At 37.4% G+C, this 21,620-nt stretch overlaps 1 protein-coding gene across 2 annotated transcripts in view; it reads left to right on the top strand.

The window, feature by feature from the left end:
- The first annotated feature begins 3,402 nt into the window (after nt 1-3,402).
- CDC73 (cell division cycle 73) overlaps nt 3,403-21,620 on the top strand; it is a 139,091-nt gene continuing 120,873 nt past the window's right edge. For both annotated transcript variants that reach the window (XM_075528584.1, XM_075528591.1), the window contains exons 1-7: nt 3,403-3,560; nt 6,032-6,137; nt 10,030-10,099; nt 13,231-13,293; nt 13,375-13,427; nt 16,255-16,343; nt 20,414-20,630. In XM_075528584.1, coding sequence (XP_075384699.1) covers nt 3,430-3,560; nt 6,032-6,137; nt 10,030-10,099; nt 13,231-13,293; nt 13,375-13,427; nt 16,255-16,343; nt 20,414-20,630 — 729 coding nt within the window. In that variant the 5' untranslated portion in view covers nt 3,403-3,429. The remainder of the gene's footprint in view (nt 3,561-6,031; nt 6,138-10,029; nt 10,100-13,230; nt 13,294-13,374; nt 13,428-16,254; nt 16,344-20,413; nt 20,631-21,620) is intronic.

Raw genomic sequence — 21,620 nt, forward strand, 5'->3', positions numbered from 1 at the left:
TACTCGTGAACAGTTGGTCTCAGAAACTCACAGGGGGCAGTTCTAATCCGCTCTATCATATGAGTCAGCATCCACTGGAGGGCAGTGAGTTTGGTTATTCATGCTTTATTTTTCCTTACCTTTTAGATTAAACATTTTAAATTACCCAGTCATGGGAATACTCCTGATTCTTTCAGCAGATCCCTGTACTCTGTTTTTTTTCTTTAAAAAACTTTTTAAATTGTGAACTGAGTTAAGTTTTACAGAGCAAAGAAAATTGCTGGTTGCATAATGGGCTATGCATTGGGTTGCTAACTGCAAGGTCAGCAGATGAAACCAATCAGCTCTTTCACAGGAGAAGTTTCCTGCTCCCCCAGAGAATTACAGTCTTGCAAATTCAATGCTATCATGTCCGATAGGGTCGCTATGAATCAGAATGGATTTTATGGCAGTGATTTTTTTTACAGAGCAAATCAGTTTTCTGCTTCATACTATCTTATCATATGCCATTTGCTGAAATCCTCACAATGTAACATGACGTCTCTCTTGTCTTGTTTACTGATTCCAATCCTCCTTGTTTTACTAACTTTCCTGTCTTCTGAGCTCTGTCCTTGCAAAAATGTTGCCCTATTCATCTAAAATAGTTGGTGATTCTAAGTATTTGTAATCTCCCTAGAGGTAATGTTTGATCAAAAGCTGAGTCACAGGGTAAATTCGATTCCGTGTCTGAAGAGTAACTAAAGGGGGTAAAGCCCTACATTCTTGAACTCTTCCCAAAACTATGCACCACAAGTACAAATCCTGTACTAAGTGTCCACGCTTTCATGGTATCCGGAGCTCTACTCTGCAACAAGGCAGTAAACCCAACTTTGTGCAATGATGGTGGTCTTTTGTTGGAGAACAATGAAAACAAAAAGTATGAAAGTCATTCTACATTTCCCCTTTTATGCTTCTGTTTTTAAAAAATGTTTTATTCCCCACTATTTTAATGATCCATCCTATGTCCCCAACTCATCTGCTACTACATTAATCTTCTATTTTTCATTTCTAAATTTGTTACCTCTTAACTTTTGAGCACAGTGCTTCCTCGGTGCGTTCTGCACCCTGCTGTGAAACTGTGATGGCTCCTCTGCGAAGACTGTCAAGGTCACGATCTCTTGTGTTTCCTTATTTCAATGATTTGCTTTGTAACTAAAAGTTCTTTGTAAATAAAAGCTCCTTATGGTGGTTGATGACTCAAATATTAGGACTAAGAGGAAAAAAATGACTGATTTTGATGTATAAGCATGGTGGGGAAACCACCAGTTTTAACAAAAAAGTGGCTAGAGAGCTTTGTCATTTTTTATTCCCTCCTGACACAAATTACAAATGATTGCAATCACTACATACTGCCATGGGCACAACAGGTTATGCAACATTCCAGTAGCTCAAGAATAAGTTTAACCTTTCCCACACAAGAAATATGAAAGAATGAGTTAAGTTTTAATAAGAAAAACCATGAAGCTAATTTAACTTAAAATAATAATGATCTACAGTTGTCGGTATTTCAACTACTATAAACAACAATTTACTAATGGCAGATCTCATTATATTGAGTTTAGAAACGATCTACCTCAAATATAATGACATGGATCAATATTTCTATATGAAATAAAATGAAATATCATTTGTGGGAATGTACTGTATATACTCGAGTCGAGGCACCACATTTTAACCACAAAAAGCGGGGAGCTTTTTCAGCATAAAAAATGCACAGAAAAAACTCAGCTTATACTCTAATATAAACGATCTTTGACTTTCCTATAATTAAACCACAATTTCCTCAATCTCATTCACCCATTTATTAATTCAATATTTAGTAGGAGTCTACTGTATGCTAAAGATTGTGCCAGGATATGAAGATAAAAGGGAACCTTCCTTTAGTTTTGTAGAAGGAGGCAGGTAAGTAAATTGATAATTCCTATCAAGTAATAGCTGCTCTGGTCAAAGGTGGAATAGAAAAGACAGTGGGTATGTCAAGCAGAGTAGTTTACTCTTCAGAGTAGGTGGTTTGGAGTGAGGAATGGGAAACTCCTATCGGTGAGAATATGTGCAGAACAGGCAACATTTCTCCAATTCACAGTTGCAAAATGGCTATAGAGCAATATGGAAGGTGCACTTACGTCTCTATCCACATCTCTGTATTGCATATAGCAACATGATTTATTTGAAAGTAGACAAAGAACGTGGCTATGTCAATCACACACATGCAAATAAAATTATTGCCCCCCTTCTTCTTAAGTAAAAGGAATAATAAAAATATGCAATCTAAGCGCAATTTTGTTTATGGCACCCAATCCATAGTCTGTTTAATTTATTCAATCTTCCCTACACCAGAAGGACGGCATTCATTGAATCATCTAGGTGCTAACAAAAATTGGGTAGTCAGAAAGTGTTCTAATTAGGACACTTAGGTGTTTACCTTTTCCATTGACATGTCAGAACAGGGCCATTGTAGCCCTTTGAGAATGGGGTGAGGGAAAAGGGCCAGGGAGGATAAAGTCATTTGTAGAATGGAGCATATCTAACTTTTATGCTAGTTTGTTAATCCGCTCAATGCTTTCTTTTCATTTTATTCTCATATAATCCTTATTGCGTTTCTGAAGCTAATACTATCCATATATGCCCACCCCATTTTATCCGTTAAACTAATTGATGTTGCTATGAAAACGTTGGTAACTTGACCATGGTGCCTGTAATTGAGCTCTTTTACTTTGCGAGCTCACCAAAAGAAAATACTCCTTTAAAGGACTTTATACAGATCACTGGCATTTAAAGGCCTCTTAACAGGTCTGTGGCCGATCGAGATGGGGAGGTAATCCCCGGCCAAGCTGGACTCTCCCCAAAGTACAATGTGCCTCAAGGTAGGTTGGGTCGAGCGCTCTAGGAATAGGAGGATACCCGGCCACTCCGGGGCGCGCGCACCTGTCGCCGGTCGAGCGCGCGCTGCGGGAATGGATTACGTGCTCCTCGCGCGTGCGCGTGGCCCCGCCGATGTTCCCTGAGCGTGCGCCGTGCGTGGGCACGGTGTCCCAGCGCCCCGCGTTTCGTGCCCAGAGTCAGCGCTTGGCCGAGCGGGAGTCTGGGAGGGGCGTTTCCTGGGCGGCAGCGGCTCCCCCTGGCGGCGGCCGTCCAGCGCTGGAGGCGTGCAGTCAGGCGTTCTCCGCGGGCAGCCGGCGGCGGGGCCTTGCCTTCTAGCGCGGGGTCCTCGGCGGCCTGGCCGGCTGCTCCTCCTGCTGCTGTCGTAGGCGGGGACGGCTGTTCGTGCTGCTGCTGTTGGTTCGCGGCGGCGGCGGCGGCGGCGGCGGCTGAGGAGGAGGCGGAGGAGAGCGAGGCGACGGAGGAGGGCGGCGGCAGGCGGGGCGGCGGCGGCGGCGGCGCCCGGGGCCGGCGGCGGCGGGGGGGGGGAAGATGGCGGACGTGCTCAGTGTCCTGCGACAGTACAACATCCAGAAGAAGGAGATTGTGGTGAAGGGAGACGAAGTAATCTTCGGGGAGTTCTCCTGGCCCAAGAATGTCAAGACCAACTATGTTGTTTGGGGGTGAGTCCGGTGTGGCTGTGGCCCGGGCGGCGGGGAAGAGTTGGGAGCCCTCAGGTGGCTGACCTCTCGGAAACCCTCCCCCCGCTTCTCCTGGGGACGGGGGGAAAACCAGGGTGCTCCAGGAAAAGTTTCTTTCCTAAGCAGAAGTTCACTTTTGGGGTGCTGCGTCTGTAGTGGTCCATCTCTTTAAAATGCGGGAAGCTAACGAGAAAGGTACCATGGGAATTACCGACTTTTCCCTTTCGTTTTTTACCTTAGGTGGCGAGTGCCAGCAGTGTGTCTAGGGCTGGTGCACAGATAGATCGAAGTATAGGTGCACAAAGGGACAGTCGTTTGCTGCCAGAGACGACTCTTTTTGTTCTTTATTTTTTCTTCTCTTGAAGGCTGCCATGTGTTGTAATTGTCTTTTCTCTTCCTGCAGCACCAGGTTCATTTATTTCGTGCTGGAGAGAGACATGAGGGACGGGAACTAACTATGAAGTTAGAACAGAAGACAGATTAGATAGATGCGTTTTAAAGTCATCAGATCTGTATGAGACGTAGAGGCAGGAATTACTTGGGGAGAAAGTTAATGGTGGAATAAATGGTGTGGGCGTTTGCAGGTCAAAGTAAGAAATTGTTGTGCATCAGTCTTATTGGGAAGTGTGAGTTAAAGAAAAATGACTTGCAATGTTGGCACTTGGGAGTTTCCTGAATTTAAATTACTCAGTAAAACATCCAGAGACGGCTATTTAGGGACTGTTTTAGTGGTCCCTAAGTGATGTCACTTTCTTTGGCGTTTTATTTGAATGTTGGAACCTCAGACCAAGACTAGCATAGTTTTTTGGTTGCGTGCAAGGGGTAGTGAACTTTATGGTGAATTGACAAAAAGCTTTGGAAAATTTAGTTTTTTGTTTGGTTCTTTTAAAAATTTTGCCTCAAAGGCATATGATTTGATTAACTTTATGAAACGTGAATGAAATGACCTCATTTTGAGTTTCCTGTGGGTATTACTGTTTTTTAATCATTTCAAACAAATTTGCACGGACAGGATTGCATTTGGTTACATGTTTTTTTGTGTGTGCTTGCTTTTAAAAAGTGGCGAAGGAGTACTAAATGTGCAATTCAGCAATCAGTGTGAGGAGAAAAATTCTTAAGACCAAGGTCTCTGGGCAAAGAAATGTTGCTTAATCTGAAGAAGAGTTAACACATAAAGTGATGTGAAGTGCTTCCTATATCATAAGGAGAGTGTAATCTCTTCAGGCTGTGTGGCATTAAAAATGCTTCATAACTGTGTGTTTGATAGATTGGCTACTAATAAACCTTTCCTGAATAAATCTATAAATGAATAGAAAAGCGATGAAGAATGGGTAGGAATTCTGTGAGTGAAATGACAAGTTAGATCTTCCCAAATGGTAGAACCCATGTCGATTAAGGCATGCCAGCTAGAAAGTAAATGCTTTGACAAATGACAGAACAGTGAAATCACAAAAAAGGAATTCTTAGAAAAGTAGTTTTCAAACCTTCAAAACAGTAAATCAAACCAAGAGATATTCTTTCATTTATTATATGCATATACATATGTATGTATTTATACATGTATATCAATATAGATACACTTAAAACTGCAGTTATTGCATGCAGTGCATTGTTATTTTTTCTGCTCTGTAGCACTAACAATAAAACTGGGCAGTTTCCCATGTATTTGATTTCTTAGTACAGATGTGTGGTTTAGAAGTACATTGATTTAAAGGCAAAATGGGACTATGAGGATGCTTCAGAAGCTTGTGAACAAATGGAATTAAAATGATAATGGAATTTTTCCCAAAACTTTTTGAAGCCCCTTGTAGATGCTACAAGCCTTATATGACTGATAAGTAGATTCAGAGCTTATTGTAGTGGGTTGCATTCAAACACATTTGAATAATACATTGAATGAGAGAAAAAAGTAGTGTGATCAGACATTAACAGTTGTTTACCATGTAGTTAGTGCTTGTATTAGATAAATTGCCTTCTAGAGTACATTGTTGTAGCTCAGGTACAATTGCGTTTTGACTGTATGTCATTGGTCTAATTTGAGAGGTGTTACAAGAATCGTGTCTCTGAAATACATTGCTGTGCTTACTGTGTTGAGGGAATTGCTCAGCAGTATTTTCCTGAGCAGGAGCCATAGTATAAATTTCTCTTAAGGTTTAGTACTCTCTACTATTGACAAAGTCCTGAACCCAATTTAGACCTAATTTTAAAAAGTTTATATATTGTCTTAATGTAAATTGTGTATGCTTTCCATCTTGATTTGTTTCATGTCTCCTTTGTATTCCTTTTGTCCTAATGACTTACTAGTTAATTATATACTGCAGTGTATTTTGCTTGTTTATTTTAAATCCATTGTTGTACAAATGGATTTTAAAATGAGCATACATAAATGAATCCATTAAGTTCAAAGAGTTGAATTAGAATTGTTAGTTAAAATCTTGCCTTGATTGTTTCAGGACTGGAAAGGAAGGCCAACCCAGAGAGTATTACACATTGGACTCTATCTTATTTCTTCTTAACAATGTGCACCTTTCTCACCCTGTTTATGTTCGACGGGCAGCCGTAAGTAGAATTCACTATTAAAATTACTTCATATAATTAATATTTGATATAATTTGACATAAGGAACCCTGGTGGTAATGTTGGGTAAACATTAGACTGCTCACTGCAAGGTCATCAGTTCAAACCTACCATCTCATCCACATACGAGAGATCGGTTATCAGTTCCAGCAAAAGTTTACAGCCTTGCCCTATATAAGGCCACTGAGTGAGTCAACATGATGGCAGTGGTTTTTTGGGTGTGTGTATAACTTGTCATGGATAACTTTCCTGATGGGCTTCACGTCAAAAAATAAAAGATATGTTTGCATGAAGGCCTCTTGGAGGCTCAAAATAGGGTCACCGTGATGTGTATATGTTTTATAATCTGTAATTCTTTTTCATGTAAGCATATATTTATAGCAATAAATGTTTTAAAATGACTTATAGGGTTTATTTAAAAATGTCCATGTCTGTGAAAAGATACAGATAATTGGAAGTCCAGTTTCAAAGAGAAAAAAAAATTTTGACATAAGAATTAGGAGACAGGTTTTAAAATTAATTTAAATTAATTTGATAAAGCATTCTTAATACTTTAATAAACATTTGTTTTCAGTTTTGCCTGCTTGTTACATCACACTATTTTAAAATTTATTATCAGAAGGCACTTTAGAAAAATTTGATTTCACAGATAATATGATGAGAGTCTTAACTTTTAATGAAGTATGATATAACATTGTAAGACTTTATAGAGTTATTTGGGTAAAAAAATTTTGAGACATTGTAAATTGCATATACCAATATATATCCTAGTAAAATACTTCCCCCATATTTAGCATTCCAAATGAGACCTCCCCCCAAATTTCAAAATTTTGAATGTAAATGTTTTTTAGTAGTATAAATGGAATAACTAAGTGTCTGCTATAGTATTGAAAATTTTAACTTAAAATTATATGCAAGGAGTCTTCAAAGAGTTTGAAAATGGAATTGAAAGATAATGGAATTGTCCCAATATTTTCTAGTTTTTAAACAATAGCAAATGTTTCACAAACATCAATATTACTGTGTCAGTTATCACTGGAAACACTATTTGAGTTATCTAACATTGGCCAGAAGACATTAAGATGAAATTGACTTGTGTAATCTTCTTTCCCTCCTCATGGCCGTGTTCAGGTTGTTTCTGGCTTATACGAGGTTGTTTAAAGTGATTGGGAAAGTCTATCCTCTAACGAACTTTTTGTAAGGATCACACTGTAAGCTTGTTGTTTTCTGAGGAAGAAATATTTCACTGTCATAGAGTTGCTTCTGGCTCATAGAGACTGTCCCAACAGGATAGAACTGCCTCTGTAGGCTTCTGAGACTGTAATTCTTTTTGGGAGTAGAAAGCAGTGTCTTTATCTCATGGAACGGGTGGTCAGTTTGAAGTGCTGACCATTGGGTTAGGGGCCCAACACGTAACCACTGTGCCATCAAAACTAACAACAATACAAGTAAAACTTTAATAGAAAAAGAAAATATTAAAGTTAAAAGAAATTTACAATGGGTTAAAAAGGAGATAAGGTATTAAATTCTAGTTGCATCTGTGATAATCTACTTTCCAAGTGTACGCTACATGAAGCAAAGCTATTCATACCCCTCAGCTGTGATCAAGGACGGCCTAATCTGTGTGGGCCCTGCCTCCATAGCCTTCTGCAAACCAAGTTTTCACAATTTAAGCCCTGATAACATCCCTTCCTTCCTATTTGGGTATTACTATTTACAGTCCTTGGGTCACACAGTCTGGTGTGTTCCTCCCATGTGGACTTAGATGGCTGCTTGTTTTGAGATAAGCCTTTAAGATCTCCAGACACTATTCTTCTGATAGCCGGGCAGCATCTAGTTTCTTCACCACACTTTGCTTTATCACTTACGTGTTCAATGATCTCTTCATGAGGGTGAGCATCAAGAAGGATCATGTCATAAGAACTAATTGTTCTTAGATTGGGGTTAGAATTCAGTGTGAGCCCACAATCCATTCATATATATCTGGTTTGAATATGCTTCTGATGCTACCAGATTTAGAAACAGTAATTTTAAGAAAATTTATTCAAATCTTAAACATTTGTTATATGTAGGCAAGAATTAAACTTTAGCCTAAATTCTTTTTGTTTCTTTTGTTGAAGATGGGGAATATAGATTATTGTCTCTTTTTTTAAAATGAAATACTTTTACTGAGCACTCTTACATCTCATCACAATCTGTACATTCATCCATTGTGTCAAGCACATTTGCACATATGCTGCCATCATCATTTTCAAAGCATTCTCTTCCCACTTGAACCCCTGATAATCAGCTCCCCATTCCTCCCCCCGACTCTCCCTCACAAACCCTTGAGAAGTTATAGATTATTATTTTCATATCTTACATCGTCCTCCATTGCCCCTCACCCACTTTTCCATTTTTCGTCCCCCTGAGAGGTGATTATAGGTTGATCCCTTTCTCCTGCACCCTCCCCTAATCCTCCTGGTATATCTACTCTCCTTGTTGGCTCTGAGGGGTTTATCTATCCTGGATTCCCTGTTTTGTGGGCTCTTATCTGTAGCAGTGTGCATGTTCTGGTCTAATCCGATTTGTAAGGTAGAATTGAGGTCATGATAGTGGGATGAAGGAAGCACCAAAGAACTAGAGGAAAGTTGTGTGTTCATTGGTGCTGTACTACACCCTGACTGGCTCATTTCTTTCCTGTGACCCCTCTGGTGGGAGATGTCCAATTTTCTACAGATGGACACTGGGTCTCCACTCCATTTCCCCCCCTCCCCACCCCATTCACATTGGGTATGATTTTGTTCTGGGTCTTAGATGCCTGATAGCTGATCTCTTTGGCATCTCATGATCACACAGGCTGCTGTACTTCTTCCATGTGGGCTTTGTTGCTTCTTATATTCTTTTTTTTTGCAGAGCTTTCATAGATTATTCTTTAAATGATTAAAGCTATTTCATACTTATCAGGGAATATATACAGTAATATGTACAGACTATTCAGCATTAGTTTTGAAGTTAGCAAAGTGATTTTAAGTTTATGAATCTGCCACTATGCTGTTTGCTTGCATTAGAAAAATTAAATTCAAAGTTATGGATTCATTGAATTCATGGTCCAAAGATGTGTTAGTGCTTAAAGTGCATGGTTTTGTGATATTATCCTCTTAAAAAATTGTAAATGTAAGAGGTTGAAAAAAAATTACCCGTTTTACAAAGATATGTTTTTATATTGTTTTTCCCTTCTGCTTACAGACAACCTAGACATTGACCCATGACCTTTTCCTGCGTAATCTCCCAAACTTTTTCTCATCTCTGAACAGCACAAATCGTTAATTATCAGAATTTAGTTAAGGCGCTAATTTAGCTTATTTGAAAGCATTAAAATGACGATTAAGGTGTGGTTTGTGTAAAACCATAAGATATGAGAGAACAATGGGACTATAAAGTTATTTGTTGTGAATGTGCCAAGTATAAGGAACACAATTATAAAATAAACCCATTTGATATTTTGAAGAAGAAATAATTGCTTTTCTAATAATTGAAATTGTATATTCTGTTGGAATTAAAACAGTAAAGCTTTCAAAAATGGATTAAAACGTTTCCAAGATTTCTATTTGGTTCTTTTGGCTTAGCCATTTTCCACAAGGAGTTTTATAAATATATGTTATCAAGAAATATTGGAATGATCACTTCTTGGCCTTTTGGCTAAGATCAAGTACAGAAATATTGGAATGAGATTCAGACATTTGGGGGCTTCAAAAAGTTCATGGAAAAATGGTGTTAAAAGTTAATAGGATTTTTCCAATAATTTTTTAAATCCCCTTTGTATGCTGTCTATCTTATTCGGTTTCATTTAGTTGTTATGGATTTCATATCTAATTTAAAATTTTTGCTTCAGACTGAAAACATTCCTGTGGTTCGAAGACCTGACCGAAAAGATCTACTTGGATATCTCAATGGTGAAGCATGTGAGTAATTTTAAAATTCCTATCACCACTTGTTTTTTAGTTTTATTGACATATAATTTACAAGACATACAACTCAATAGTTTAGTCATATTAAAAAGAGTTGTACAGTCATCACCACAATTTTAGAACATTTTCTTCATTCTTGTACACATCATTATGAACTCCCCAGTTACCCCCACCTCCTCTGCCATCATGGTACCTCTAAGGAACCAATATTCCAATTACTGTCACTCTACCTTGAATTTCATATACAGAAAAACATTTAGACAACAAAAACATGAAAAAAACAACTGAAGATGGGGCTTTCTACTCCTGTACACAATTACAGTCTTGGGAACTCCTAGGGGCAGTTCTACCCAATTCTATGGTGTCGCTATGAGTTGGCGTCCACTTGATGGCAGTGAGTTGAGTAACAAGAATAAAAAAGTAAAACAGATTAAGAACCTCAATAGAAAACATTAAAAACTAGGACAAATTTAAAATGGGTTAAAAGAGAGATCAAATGAAAAGGTGTTAAATTTTAGTAATAACTGCATCTATAGTAGTCTACTTTCCAAAGCATCTGCATAAGGCTGTTTACATCCTGGTCTGTGGTCAGAGGGGATTCACCAGAGGCTTAATCCACATGCATTTCCCCTTCCCCTTTTTGTTGGTTTTATGTGTTAGGCTGGGTGACTAGAGAAACAAATACAATGACACTCATATATATGTGAGAGAGCTTTATATCAAGAAATAATTATGTAACAAACAGCCCAGCTCAGTCCAACTCAAGTACTAGTCCTTTGGTTCCTCTTCAGACTTAAAAAGCCACGTGCAAGGATGCAGCATGTAGGAAGATCACCAGCTGGTGGGTGCAAAGTCTTGTAGATCCAATGGTTGGTAGATCCATCTCTAGAGCTTGCACATGTCTCAGCATGGCTTGTCAACTGGAAGGTGAAGGCAGAGAAATGTGGGGTAGGGAGGTGGGTGTTCACAGAACCCTCCTTATGAGAAGGTCATACCCACAAGGAGGTACCATCAGGCTATGATCTGATTGGCAGGCTAGATTCCACCCTGATACTTCTATGTCTACAAGTTGATACAAAATCATGTAACTACCACATTTTGTTTTAAATTGAAACAACTTTTAAGTGTATCAAAAGGGAGATCAAATGTTAAGATACTTAAAAAAAAAAAAGATAAGATGCTGCATTTTAAGCGCACCACATCTGCCATAATGAACTTTACAAGGCCTTCTGTCTGATGACAAGGCTATTCACAGCCCTGGACTGTGGTCCGAGGGGACTCATCTGAGGCTCAATCCATGTGTGGACCCTGCAAATGGATTTTGGGCTGCTTCTGTCATCCATAGCTTTCTGCAAACCAGGTGTTTATAATTTAAACTCTTATAACATTCCCTCCTTTGGATTTGGGTTTTCTTATTTACAGTTCTTAGGTCATGCAGTCTGGTGTGCTTCTTCCATGTGGCCCTTACTTGATGCCTCACTTAGATGACTACATATTTTACGACCCCAGATGCTATTTTTCCGTTAGCTGGGCACCATATAGTTTCTTCACCACACTTTGCTATAGCACCCATATCTTTAGTGATCTCTTTATGAGGGTCAGTATCAAGCAGCACCATAGCTTAAGAACTAAATTGTTCTTAAATTTGGGGTAGAATTAAGTCTGAGTCCACAATCCATTCATTTATTTGGTTTATATATTTCTGGTTCACCTTAGAGACATCATTGTCATTTTATGTTAGAGAACATTTGTAGTCATCAATCATAAGATAATTCTATTGACAGTGTCATTAATTTAGATAATGGTATAGAATTTAAAACCCTGTTGATAAAAGGAAATTATATAAATATAGGTCAGCTGTGAATCCTATCACTGTTAAGTAGGCATTGTAAAAGCATTGGGAAGATAATTTTTGTCTTTTAAAAAATAAACTCATCGATCTATGGTTGTGTCCTTACGCTTTATGTTCCTATTACAGTGTAACACTTTACCTAAATCTAGTCATAATTTGTATGAGGATTACATCTCTTCACCTACAAAAATATTTTATTCCTGTCCATTACTGTTTCTTACATCACTTTTTTCCTACATCACAGAATACAGATATACACAATAAAAAGAAAATATTTTTTGACTCCAAATTCTTAACTATCCATTTCCTCATATTGCTTTTCTCCTTAACTGCAAATTCTTATTGCAGTTTTTTCTTGGATTGGATCTGACTTTCTTCCTTACCATCTTTCTGAAATCACTCTTGTAAGTCAACTGAAATAAGGGTATAAATCCTTTGTTTTCTTGTTAGGAGGTGGGGTTTCATTTGTATACACTAATTTTTATTTTTCAACATTCTTCTCCCGCACTTCTAATTCTTTAATTTCCCTAGCACTAGATTTTAATGCTTACTCTTTAGGTAAGTTCTTCTAGTTACATGCTTTAAATATCCTCCATATGCCTTTTTAAGTTTGATCATTTTGAGCTATTCAAAAGTTAAATGATTCAATTAAAAACTAATTAAAATTTTTTACCAATTGTGAATAAAATGTTGTATGTTTAAAGTGAGTGCTGACTTAAAAATAACTTCCATCATCTTTGTATATTTATGTAGATGTGTTGGAAAAGAGCCTGGGCAGAGTAGTGGTTAAGCATTGAGCTGCTAATTGCAAGGTCAGCAGTTCAAACCACCAGCTTCTCTCTGTGGGAGAACACTCCCTTAAAGAGGTTGAGCCTCACACCACAGGGCCAGTTCCACTCTGTTCTAGAGGGTTGTGAATTAGAATTGACTTGATGGCAGTGAGTGTGGATTTGGGATACATGTGTATGCATATGTGTATGTTTAGATGTTCTTTTTATGTATATGTTTTGTGATTCTGGAGTGATTGAAGTGATTGGTTAGATCATCTCAACAGTTTGTAAGCTAAATTGTTAAAAATATTTTCTCTTTATATAATCTTTCTGTTAAGGTCTTTTACAATAAAATGATTTTTATAAAACTGCTTGAAAACAAATATTTTGTTAGGGAAATTATTATAGAAAGTTAGAAATGTGACAAACCTTGAAACATTTTACTCAGTATGTAATATTTGTTTATATGATGATCTTACTGGCATTTCTCCTTAAATCTTTAGCAACATCAGCAAGTATCGACAGAAGTGCCCCCCTAGAAATAGGTCTCCAGCGATCTACTCAAGGTATGTCTCGCCACATGTTTTTAGAGAACTTTGAAAAACTCAGGCCAAAGCTGTGTTTTAGCTTACTTATTTTTCTTACAGTAAAACGAGCTGCAGATGAAGTTTTAGCAGAAGCAAAGAAACCACGAATAGAGGTAAATAATTTATTTTATTGAGTGAAGGTTTACAAAGCAGATCACTTTTCCATTCAAAAGTTAATGTGCGTTTTGTTCATCACATTGATTGTAATCTTTACAATGAATCATCACTTTTCCCACTTCCTTCTTGTTTTTCCTGTTTTTGTTCTTCTTTCTTAAAAAGGCGATTTATACTGTTTCTATAGAACTGTGTGTATACTCCTAGGAGCTCTTTTGTCTGATGAAAAATTATTGTAAAAAGAACAGTTGATAATAAGCTTGGGTTATAGCGTTGGCTCTCATATATAAGCTGTATACTGGAAAAATCACTTCATTTTCTTTGCCATTTATATTGTTGAAAGTATGAGGGGGCTTCAAAAAGTGTGTGAAAAAATTGTTATCTTGTTAAGTTTTTCAACAAAGTTTTGCAAACCGTCTTGTGTTAGACTATATTAGAGGCTAGAGAACTCTTACAATGGATGAGCTAGTAAATGTTTTAGACTTAGTTGACATTATGGTCTTTGTTATAACTACTCCATACTTTGTGGGTATTCGGTAAATAAAGAGTTGTGGTTATGTTCCAATAAAACTGCACACCTAGTGGGTCAGCTGTGGTCTTTGTGCTGCAGTTTGTCTATCTCTGGAACAAGGTGGTATGAGAATTTGTCATACTCTTAGAGCTATAAACACCAAATGCTTATCGTTATTAAAATACTGATATCAAGGGGAATATCTGTTCAAAATGATGGTTCATGTGAAATAGCAACCTAATGCAGTTAAATTTTGAGTAAGGAAATTTATTGGTTACTCTATGAGGAATTTTAATTGCGTTATTTGCCATACACTAAAGGCACTCTTAAAATCTGAGAAACAATTGAACAGGTGTAATACCAATTTAAAAACAAAACAAAACAATTGTAGTCACTAATATTAATGTTGCTGACACCATAAATCCTTTCCTTTTAGAGATATATAAAACTATATATACTTTTTGTTTGCTTCATAAAGAGCATTCTCAATTAAAGATTAACTGTTGAGAGACATCATTGGTTGGTAAGACATAAAATCAGTGACAGAAATTTATGTTAAAATAATTAATGTTTAATTAAGCATACTCAGAGACGTGAACTCTTGATAGTTTTGGGGTACTGATAACAAATTGATTTAATGATGCTGAAGTTTAGGTGATATTCTAAACACTCTTTCTCCTCACTCCAACTTCTTGAAATTGGTAGTACATTAGATTTCATGTATGAGTATGCATAGGCTCAGAGAGAGGGTAAGTGACTTGTTGAGATTCATGTAACAGGAGTAGAACTCAGAGAGTCTGACTCCTATCCATTTTTCTTGCAATGGGTACAGATTGTGTAGCAGTGAATAACTTTTCCACACCTCTCTCTGCATGATTGGAGTATGTGGGTCATTGTATACAAAGTGAGTGAATTTAGGGATACTATTTATTTGGAAAAATCTGAGCTGGCCTAATTATTTCAAAAAATTCAACATATCAGCAATGTTGATTTGCTAGGATCCCAGTAACTTGAAAAATCAACAGATTATAGCATAATAAAATGAGTATGTGTACTATTAAAATAAGTTTATAGATCCCTCTATTACATAAAGTTTTTATTCAGCAAATATAAGTAACCTGTAAGGTACTGTGCTAGGAAAGAAAAGCCTGAGAATTCTGATAGGATTAACATCTAGACTGTGTTCACCTTGGAAGCCCTGGTGGCATAGTGCTTACACGTTGGGTTGCTAACTGTGAGGTCAGCTGCTATTCGCGAGAAAGAAAAGGCTTTCTACTTCCATAGAGAGTCAGTCTTAAGAAACCAACAGGGGCAGTTCTAGCCTGTCCTGTGGGCATGCCAGGGGTCACTGATGGCAGTGAGATTCGTGTATAGGGTTGGGTTGCTCTAAGTTGGCATCAACGTGATGCAGTGAGTTTTGGTATTTATCTTTAGAATGGGTAGTTTCTTAAGTAACTTGGCAGTCTTTATTAAGACCTTTATTACGAAAGACCAGATACGTTAGAGCATTAGAAGACTTTTTTTTAAAGGTAGATTAATGCTAGGGAATTATTTTGTCCCAACATCCTTCTAGATCTCTTCAATCTACTGATGTTTCTTAGACAATGTTTCACTAGTTCTGAACACTGACTCTGGTCCTTAGTGTTTTCATTAGTAGAATGAGAGCATTGAACTAGATCAGATTTGTTTTTCAAGTTTTGTTTTGCTTTTAAGTAGGCAAACACTTTCAGACAGATATTACTTGAAATCCGAATCTATATTGTAGATAAAGCTTGGTCACTAAGATTGAATTCAGATAAGATCATGAAGTGGCCAGTGGTGTACTTGGCAGTAACTTTTACTACTGTGAGGAAAATGTTTTAAAAGCCTTTGAAGTTTAACTTCTAGTGTTTTGAACTCTGCACAGAGACTTATGATCTGTAGCAGCAGATGAAAATTAAGGATTCAAAATGAAATTTTTGACGCTGATTTTGATTGTCATAAACTTCAGTTTTAAGCTTTTTTAAGGAGACAAAACCTACTGTATGACTTTTTCTTTGGGGGGGTATGGCTTTCCTAAGTAAAACACTATGGTAGAAAAATATTTTTTAACAGTTGTTTTGTAGACTTCACTTATGTGAGTCAATGTTACTTTTTATTGTCACTTGTGTAATGTATAAACTAAAAGTAATTTCAAAGTTGACTTAAGGCTACTTGTGCTTAAAGTTTTGTAAGATGGAACTTTGTTAAGAAAATGTTTTGTTACGTGTTTTTTTTTTACCTTCTAGAAATTAAATAAAACTTTATAACATCCACTAATCAGTAATTGTTTCCAGGATGAAGAGTGTGTACGCCTTGATAAAGAGAGATTGGCTGCTCGTTTGGAGGGTCACAAAGAAGGAATTGTACAAACAGAACAGATTAGGTAAGGATTTATTTATTATAATGTAGACAGTGTAGGTGTGCATAAGTATACACAAAAACAAAATATGAATATCCTATCCAAGTTTATAGGGAACCCCAGCATTTCACTGGTTAAGGGATTGACTGCTAACTAAAACATCACAGGTGTGAACCCAATCGCTGCTGTAAGGTAGAAAGATGTGGCAGTAGGGCTTCTATGAAGATGCAACTTTGAAAGTTATGGGGCAGTTCTGCTCGTGTCCTATTGGACTACTATGAGTTGAATTGTCTTGACTCAGGGCAGTGGTTTTTACATTCCGTGTTTGCATTTCATCTCTCCTATTCATTGTTATGCCTTGTGCCCAAAGTTCAATAAGAAGATGATACAACTATATATATCTACTCTGTGTATACATCACAGTATGCTGATTCTTTCACCTGTCTATTGATTTTTGTACAATGAAACACAAGCATATTCTGGTATTCTTTGCTTTGCGCCAAGATCCCACTGACATTAACAGTGATGTCCCATCTTCCATAGCCTCCTATGAATCGGGCCTGAACTTCTGACAGCTCCTTGTCAATATACTGTTAAAACTGCTGTTGGATGAACTTCAGCCAAATTTTGCTTGCATGTGATATTAATGATATTGCTCTATAATTGGAGGTTGCTGTGGGGTTTCCTTTTTTCTGTTTTGTTTTTGTTGTTTCCTTTTTTTGTAATGGGTCCAAATATGAATCTCTTCCAGTCACATTGCGAAGTAGCTGTCTTCCAATCATCCTGGAACAGAAGAGTATTTCCAATGCTTGATCAGACTGTTGACACATTTCAAATGGTATTCCATCAATTCCTGAAGCCTTGTTTTTGCTAAAGCTTTCAGTGCAGCCTGGACTTGTTGCTCACATGCTCCCTCCTGAAATGGTTGAATATTGACTAGTTCTTTTAGGTGTAAACACTTCTTGAATTTTTGCCCTGCTCTTTTGATGCTTCCACCATCTTTCAATGTTTTGCCCATTGTGTTTTTCAGTCTTCTAACTGGAGGCTTGACTTTTTTCTTGAGTTTCAGTTTAAGACGTGCTGACTGTGCTTTTCCTTTATGGTTTCCTAACTCTAGGTCTTTGCATATTTCTTTATAATACTTTATTTTAACTCAAGCTGCCCTTTACAATGGTCTGTTCAGCTTTTGACTTCTTCCTTTCTTCCATGTGCTTTAGCTACTCTACAATTAAGAGCAACTGTCAGAGTCTCCTCTGACATCCACTTTGATCCTTCTTTCCTGTTTTTTTAATAAATCATTTTATTGGGGCTCTTAAAGCTCTTATATCAGGTTGTTTCTAACTCTTTGTGATTGTGAACTGCACTGTGATGAACCTTGGAGCGCAGATGTCTGGCCATGGTCTATTTCTTACCTCTTCTTGGTATATGCCCAATTAGAAAATTGCTGGGTCATATGGTAGCTTGATTTCCATTTGCTTTTGTTATTGCCAAATCAGTTTCCATAATGGTTGCACATACCTACAGATCCATCAGCAGTGGATGACAATTCCTATATCACCACATCCCCTTCGAATACTTGTTTCTCTCAGATTTTTTGGATTGGTCTTTCTTTGAGGTTGTTAGGTGGTATCTCATAGTTTTAATTTGCATTTCCCTTATGGCTAATGATTGGGAACATTTTCTCATTTGTTTATTGGCCACTTGGATTTCTGCCCTTGTGAAACTTCTGTTAAAAGTCTTTTGCCTATCTCCTCAATGGGCTATATTTTTCCTTATTGTAGGCTAGCAGAGTATTTTAGATTTTAGTACTTAGGCCTTTGTCTGGTGTGTCATTGCTTTCCCAGTCTGTGGCTCCCTTATTACCATATATACTTCGTGTATAAACCGAGTTTTTAAGCACATTAAAAAAATCATTTTATTGGGGGCTTTTACAACTCTTGTTACAAACCATGCATCATTTGTGTCTGACATATTTGTACATATATTCTATCATTCTTTTGTAGACATTTACTTTCCATTGAGCCCTTGGGATCAGCTCCTCCTTTTTAACTTACCCCACCTTTTTTACTTAACCCTCCCCCACTCCCCCACCTCCAGCCCTCGCGGCTCCCTGATAGATTGTAGATTGTTAGTTCTTTTCAAATTTCACTCCGACCGCTATCTCCCTTTCCCTCTGGTTTCTGTTGTTTCCCCACTGGCTAGGGGTGTGTGGTTATGTGCCATTCATTGCAATTGGTTCACCATCCCTACCCACAACTTTCCCCTTTCCCCCTACCCTTTTGATATCTCTATTCCAATTCCTGTTTCTGGGTTCCATGTGTTGTGAGTTTTATCTCTCACCTACACCTATATACATGCTCCGGTCTAGTGTAGATTGGGAGGCGGCACTGAGGTCATGATAGCAGAGAATGATGAGGCCTCCAGGGAGCAGAGGTATACTGTGTTACCCATTAGTGCTCTACTGCACCCTGATTGACTCATCCCCTCCTTACGACTCATCTGTGGGGGTATGTTCTATTGTTCATAGATGGGCTTTGGGTCTCCACTCCCAACTTCCCTCCATTCTCCCCAATGCGTTTTTGTTTGTTTGTTTACTGTTTGTTTTGAATCTTCTGATGCCCAGTCTTGATGACATCTCACGATCGCACCGGCTGGTGTGCTTCTTACATGTGGGCTTCTTGCTTCGCTGTTGGATGGATGGCCGCTTGTTTAACTTCAAGCCTTAAAGACCCTAGAAGCTATATCTTTTAATAGCCGGGCACCATCCTTTGTCTTCACCGCATCTGCTTATGTACCCATTTTGTCTTCAGTGATCGGGTGGGGTGGGGTGGGATGGGGTGTGAGCATCACAGAATGCCAATTTCTTGGAACAAAGTGTTCTTGTATTGAGGGAGGAAGGTGTGAGCAGGGGCCCAATTCCCATCTGCAGTGTGAGTGTATTGCCTTATACATATATGTACATAGGCCAATACCACTATTGTTATGGTTTAATGCATTTGCATAAGTGCACACCTCTGTTAATCTCCCTATCTATGCCTTTGCTTCCTAGAGCTTTACTGTTTCCTTTTGCCTCCTACCCTGCTATCACTTTGTCCTTCTTCCACCTCTTAGTGCTTCCTCTCCACTAGCTTGGTGTTGCTCTAATACTAATAGGGTCTCTAACCTCTCCTAGGTTCAGCACATTTTTCATGCAGTTTTTGTGGTAAAATTAGGCGCCTCGGCTGATATTTGGGTCAACTTAAAATTGAGTATATACAGTAACACTCTTGGCAAAGTCTTTCAGTGTACACAGATGTTTTATCTTCAGTATATCCCACTTGTCAATTTGTGCTTCCTCTGTATTTATGTCTTTCTCTACTTCTAATAGCGTATGGAGTCCCTATGCCAAAGTTCTAAGGGTTGTCCTAATTTCCTTGTTAATGGCCCTAATAGTTTGGATTTTTACCTTTGGTCTGTGATCCACCTTGAGTTTATTCTTGTGCAAGGGAGGTAAAGGTCTTCATTTTTCTGCAGGTAGATATCCATTTTTTTTTCCAGCATCACTTGTTGAAGAGGGTTTCTGTTTCCCATTTGATATTTTTGGAGCCCTCATAAAAAAATCAGTTGTCTATATGCTGATGATTTCATATCTAGGTTGTCAGTTCTTTTCCATGGTCTGAATATCTGACATTATACTAGTATCACTCTGTTTTGACCACTGTGGCTGGGTAGTAGGTGCTAAAGTCAGGTACAGCAAGCCCAATGACATTGTCCTTCTTCTTACAGAGTTATAGAATCAATTTTTAATCCCCTTTCCAAGTTGGACTTTGTGTATTTTATATAATTTCAAAAAAATGGACTATTGCTATATTCAGGAAGATAGGAAAAGTCACAAGTGAAGAATTTTTTGTAGTTATCATGAGAAATTACAAATTTTCTTTTCGATTAATGTCCACAAATAAACCCTTTACCAAATAATTGATTATAATATATCAATTATATAAACGTTGCAGATAAGAACAAAATATTATTGTCATTTTAAAGAGTTACCAGAAATCGATATATGTGTTTGAGGGATTCTTAATGTGAAAATTAAGAAAAGAAATTACTTTTAGGTCATTGTCAGAAGCTATGTCGGTGGAAAAAATTGCTGCAATCAAGGCCAAAATTATGGCCAAGAAAAGATCTACCATCAAGACTGATTTAGATGATGACATAACTGCCCTCAAACAGAGGAGTTTTGTGGATGCTGAAGTAGATGTGACCCGAGATATTGTCAGCAGAGAGAGAGTTTGGAGGACACGAACAACTATCTTACAGAGCACAGGGAAGGTAATTAAATATTTCATTATTTTTGAAGTACATGGTATGTTCTATCACTGGTTTCAGAATTGGATTGATTTTGTTAGGAGCTTTTATATGCTATTCTTTGGAAGATTAGTAATGCGTATTCCAAAGGGATCATGTGAATTGTTCCTATACACAGTTGATTATTAGTTTCCAAAAGCTGATACAAAAGTATGCATCAAAAAAGTAAGTTCTTTTGTATACAAAATTCAAAGAGTGCCCAGTTTTCTTTTTGAGTTAAATTTTGCTTTAATTAGAGAACATTGACGATAATAAACTCCATGGTTATCATTAGCATCATCATTCATTTCCCTTTGCAAAGTAGAGAGCTTACAGGGATCAGTCAGTAAATATTTATTGACTTTATTTCATAATTTCACTGGGCATAGAAAGATTTGTGACTTACTGATTGGAGATTTCCCTCAAGGATTATGAAATTCCCCACCTTTTTTTCTTGTGTATCTTCTTCCTCTGTCCCTTTCTCCCTGTCCTCATCCACAGCCTTGTAGTAAAGAAAGAACATCCCTGTACACACACCTTTGTACATTTATGTGTATGTGGAAAAGAAGGAGAACTGATCAGGGAAGACGTGTACTTTCAAATCTGAATGGTAAAATTTGAAGTATTTGGGATGTTTAGTATCTTACTGAATTTCCAGCAAAGTAATATTGCTTTATGCATTTTTTCTGGCACTCTAATTTTCTATTTTAGTTGCTAATTTTCCATTGATTAATGACCAGTTATAACAGTGATAATTCAGTTATACTTTTATAGAATCTTGAGAGTTTACTGCTAAAACTGAACTTTTAAAATTTTTATTGTTTTAAATGAATTTTTTAACAATCTTATTGGGATATAATTCACTTATCATATGATTGAATAAAGAACTGTACTTATAACAGTATTCAAGGCAAATTGATTTGGTTATAGAATTTTGTGAGTTATGCCTTTATGTTAGGACATTTTAGTGTGAGC

Source organism: Tenrec ecaudatus, chromosome 1 (genome assembly GCF_050624435.1).
Source record: "Tenrec ecaudatus isolate mTenEca1 chromosome 1, mTenEca1.hap1, whole genome shotgun sequence".
Lineage (NCBI taxonomy): Eukaryota > Metazoa > Chordata > Mammalia > Afrosoricida > Tenrecidae > Tenrec > Tenrec ecaudatus.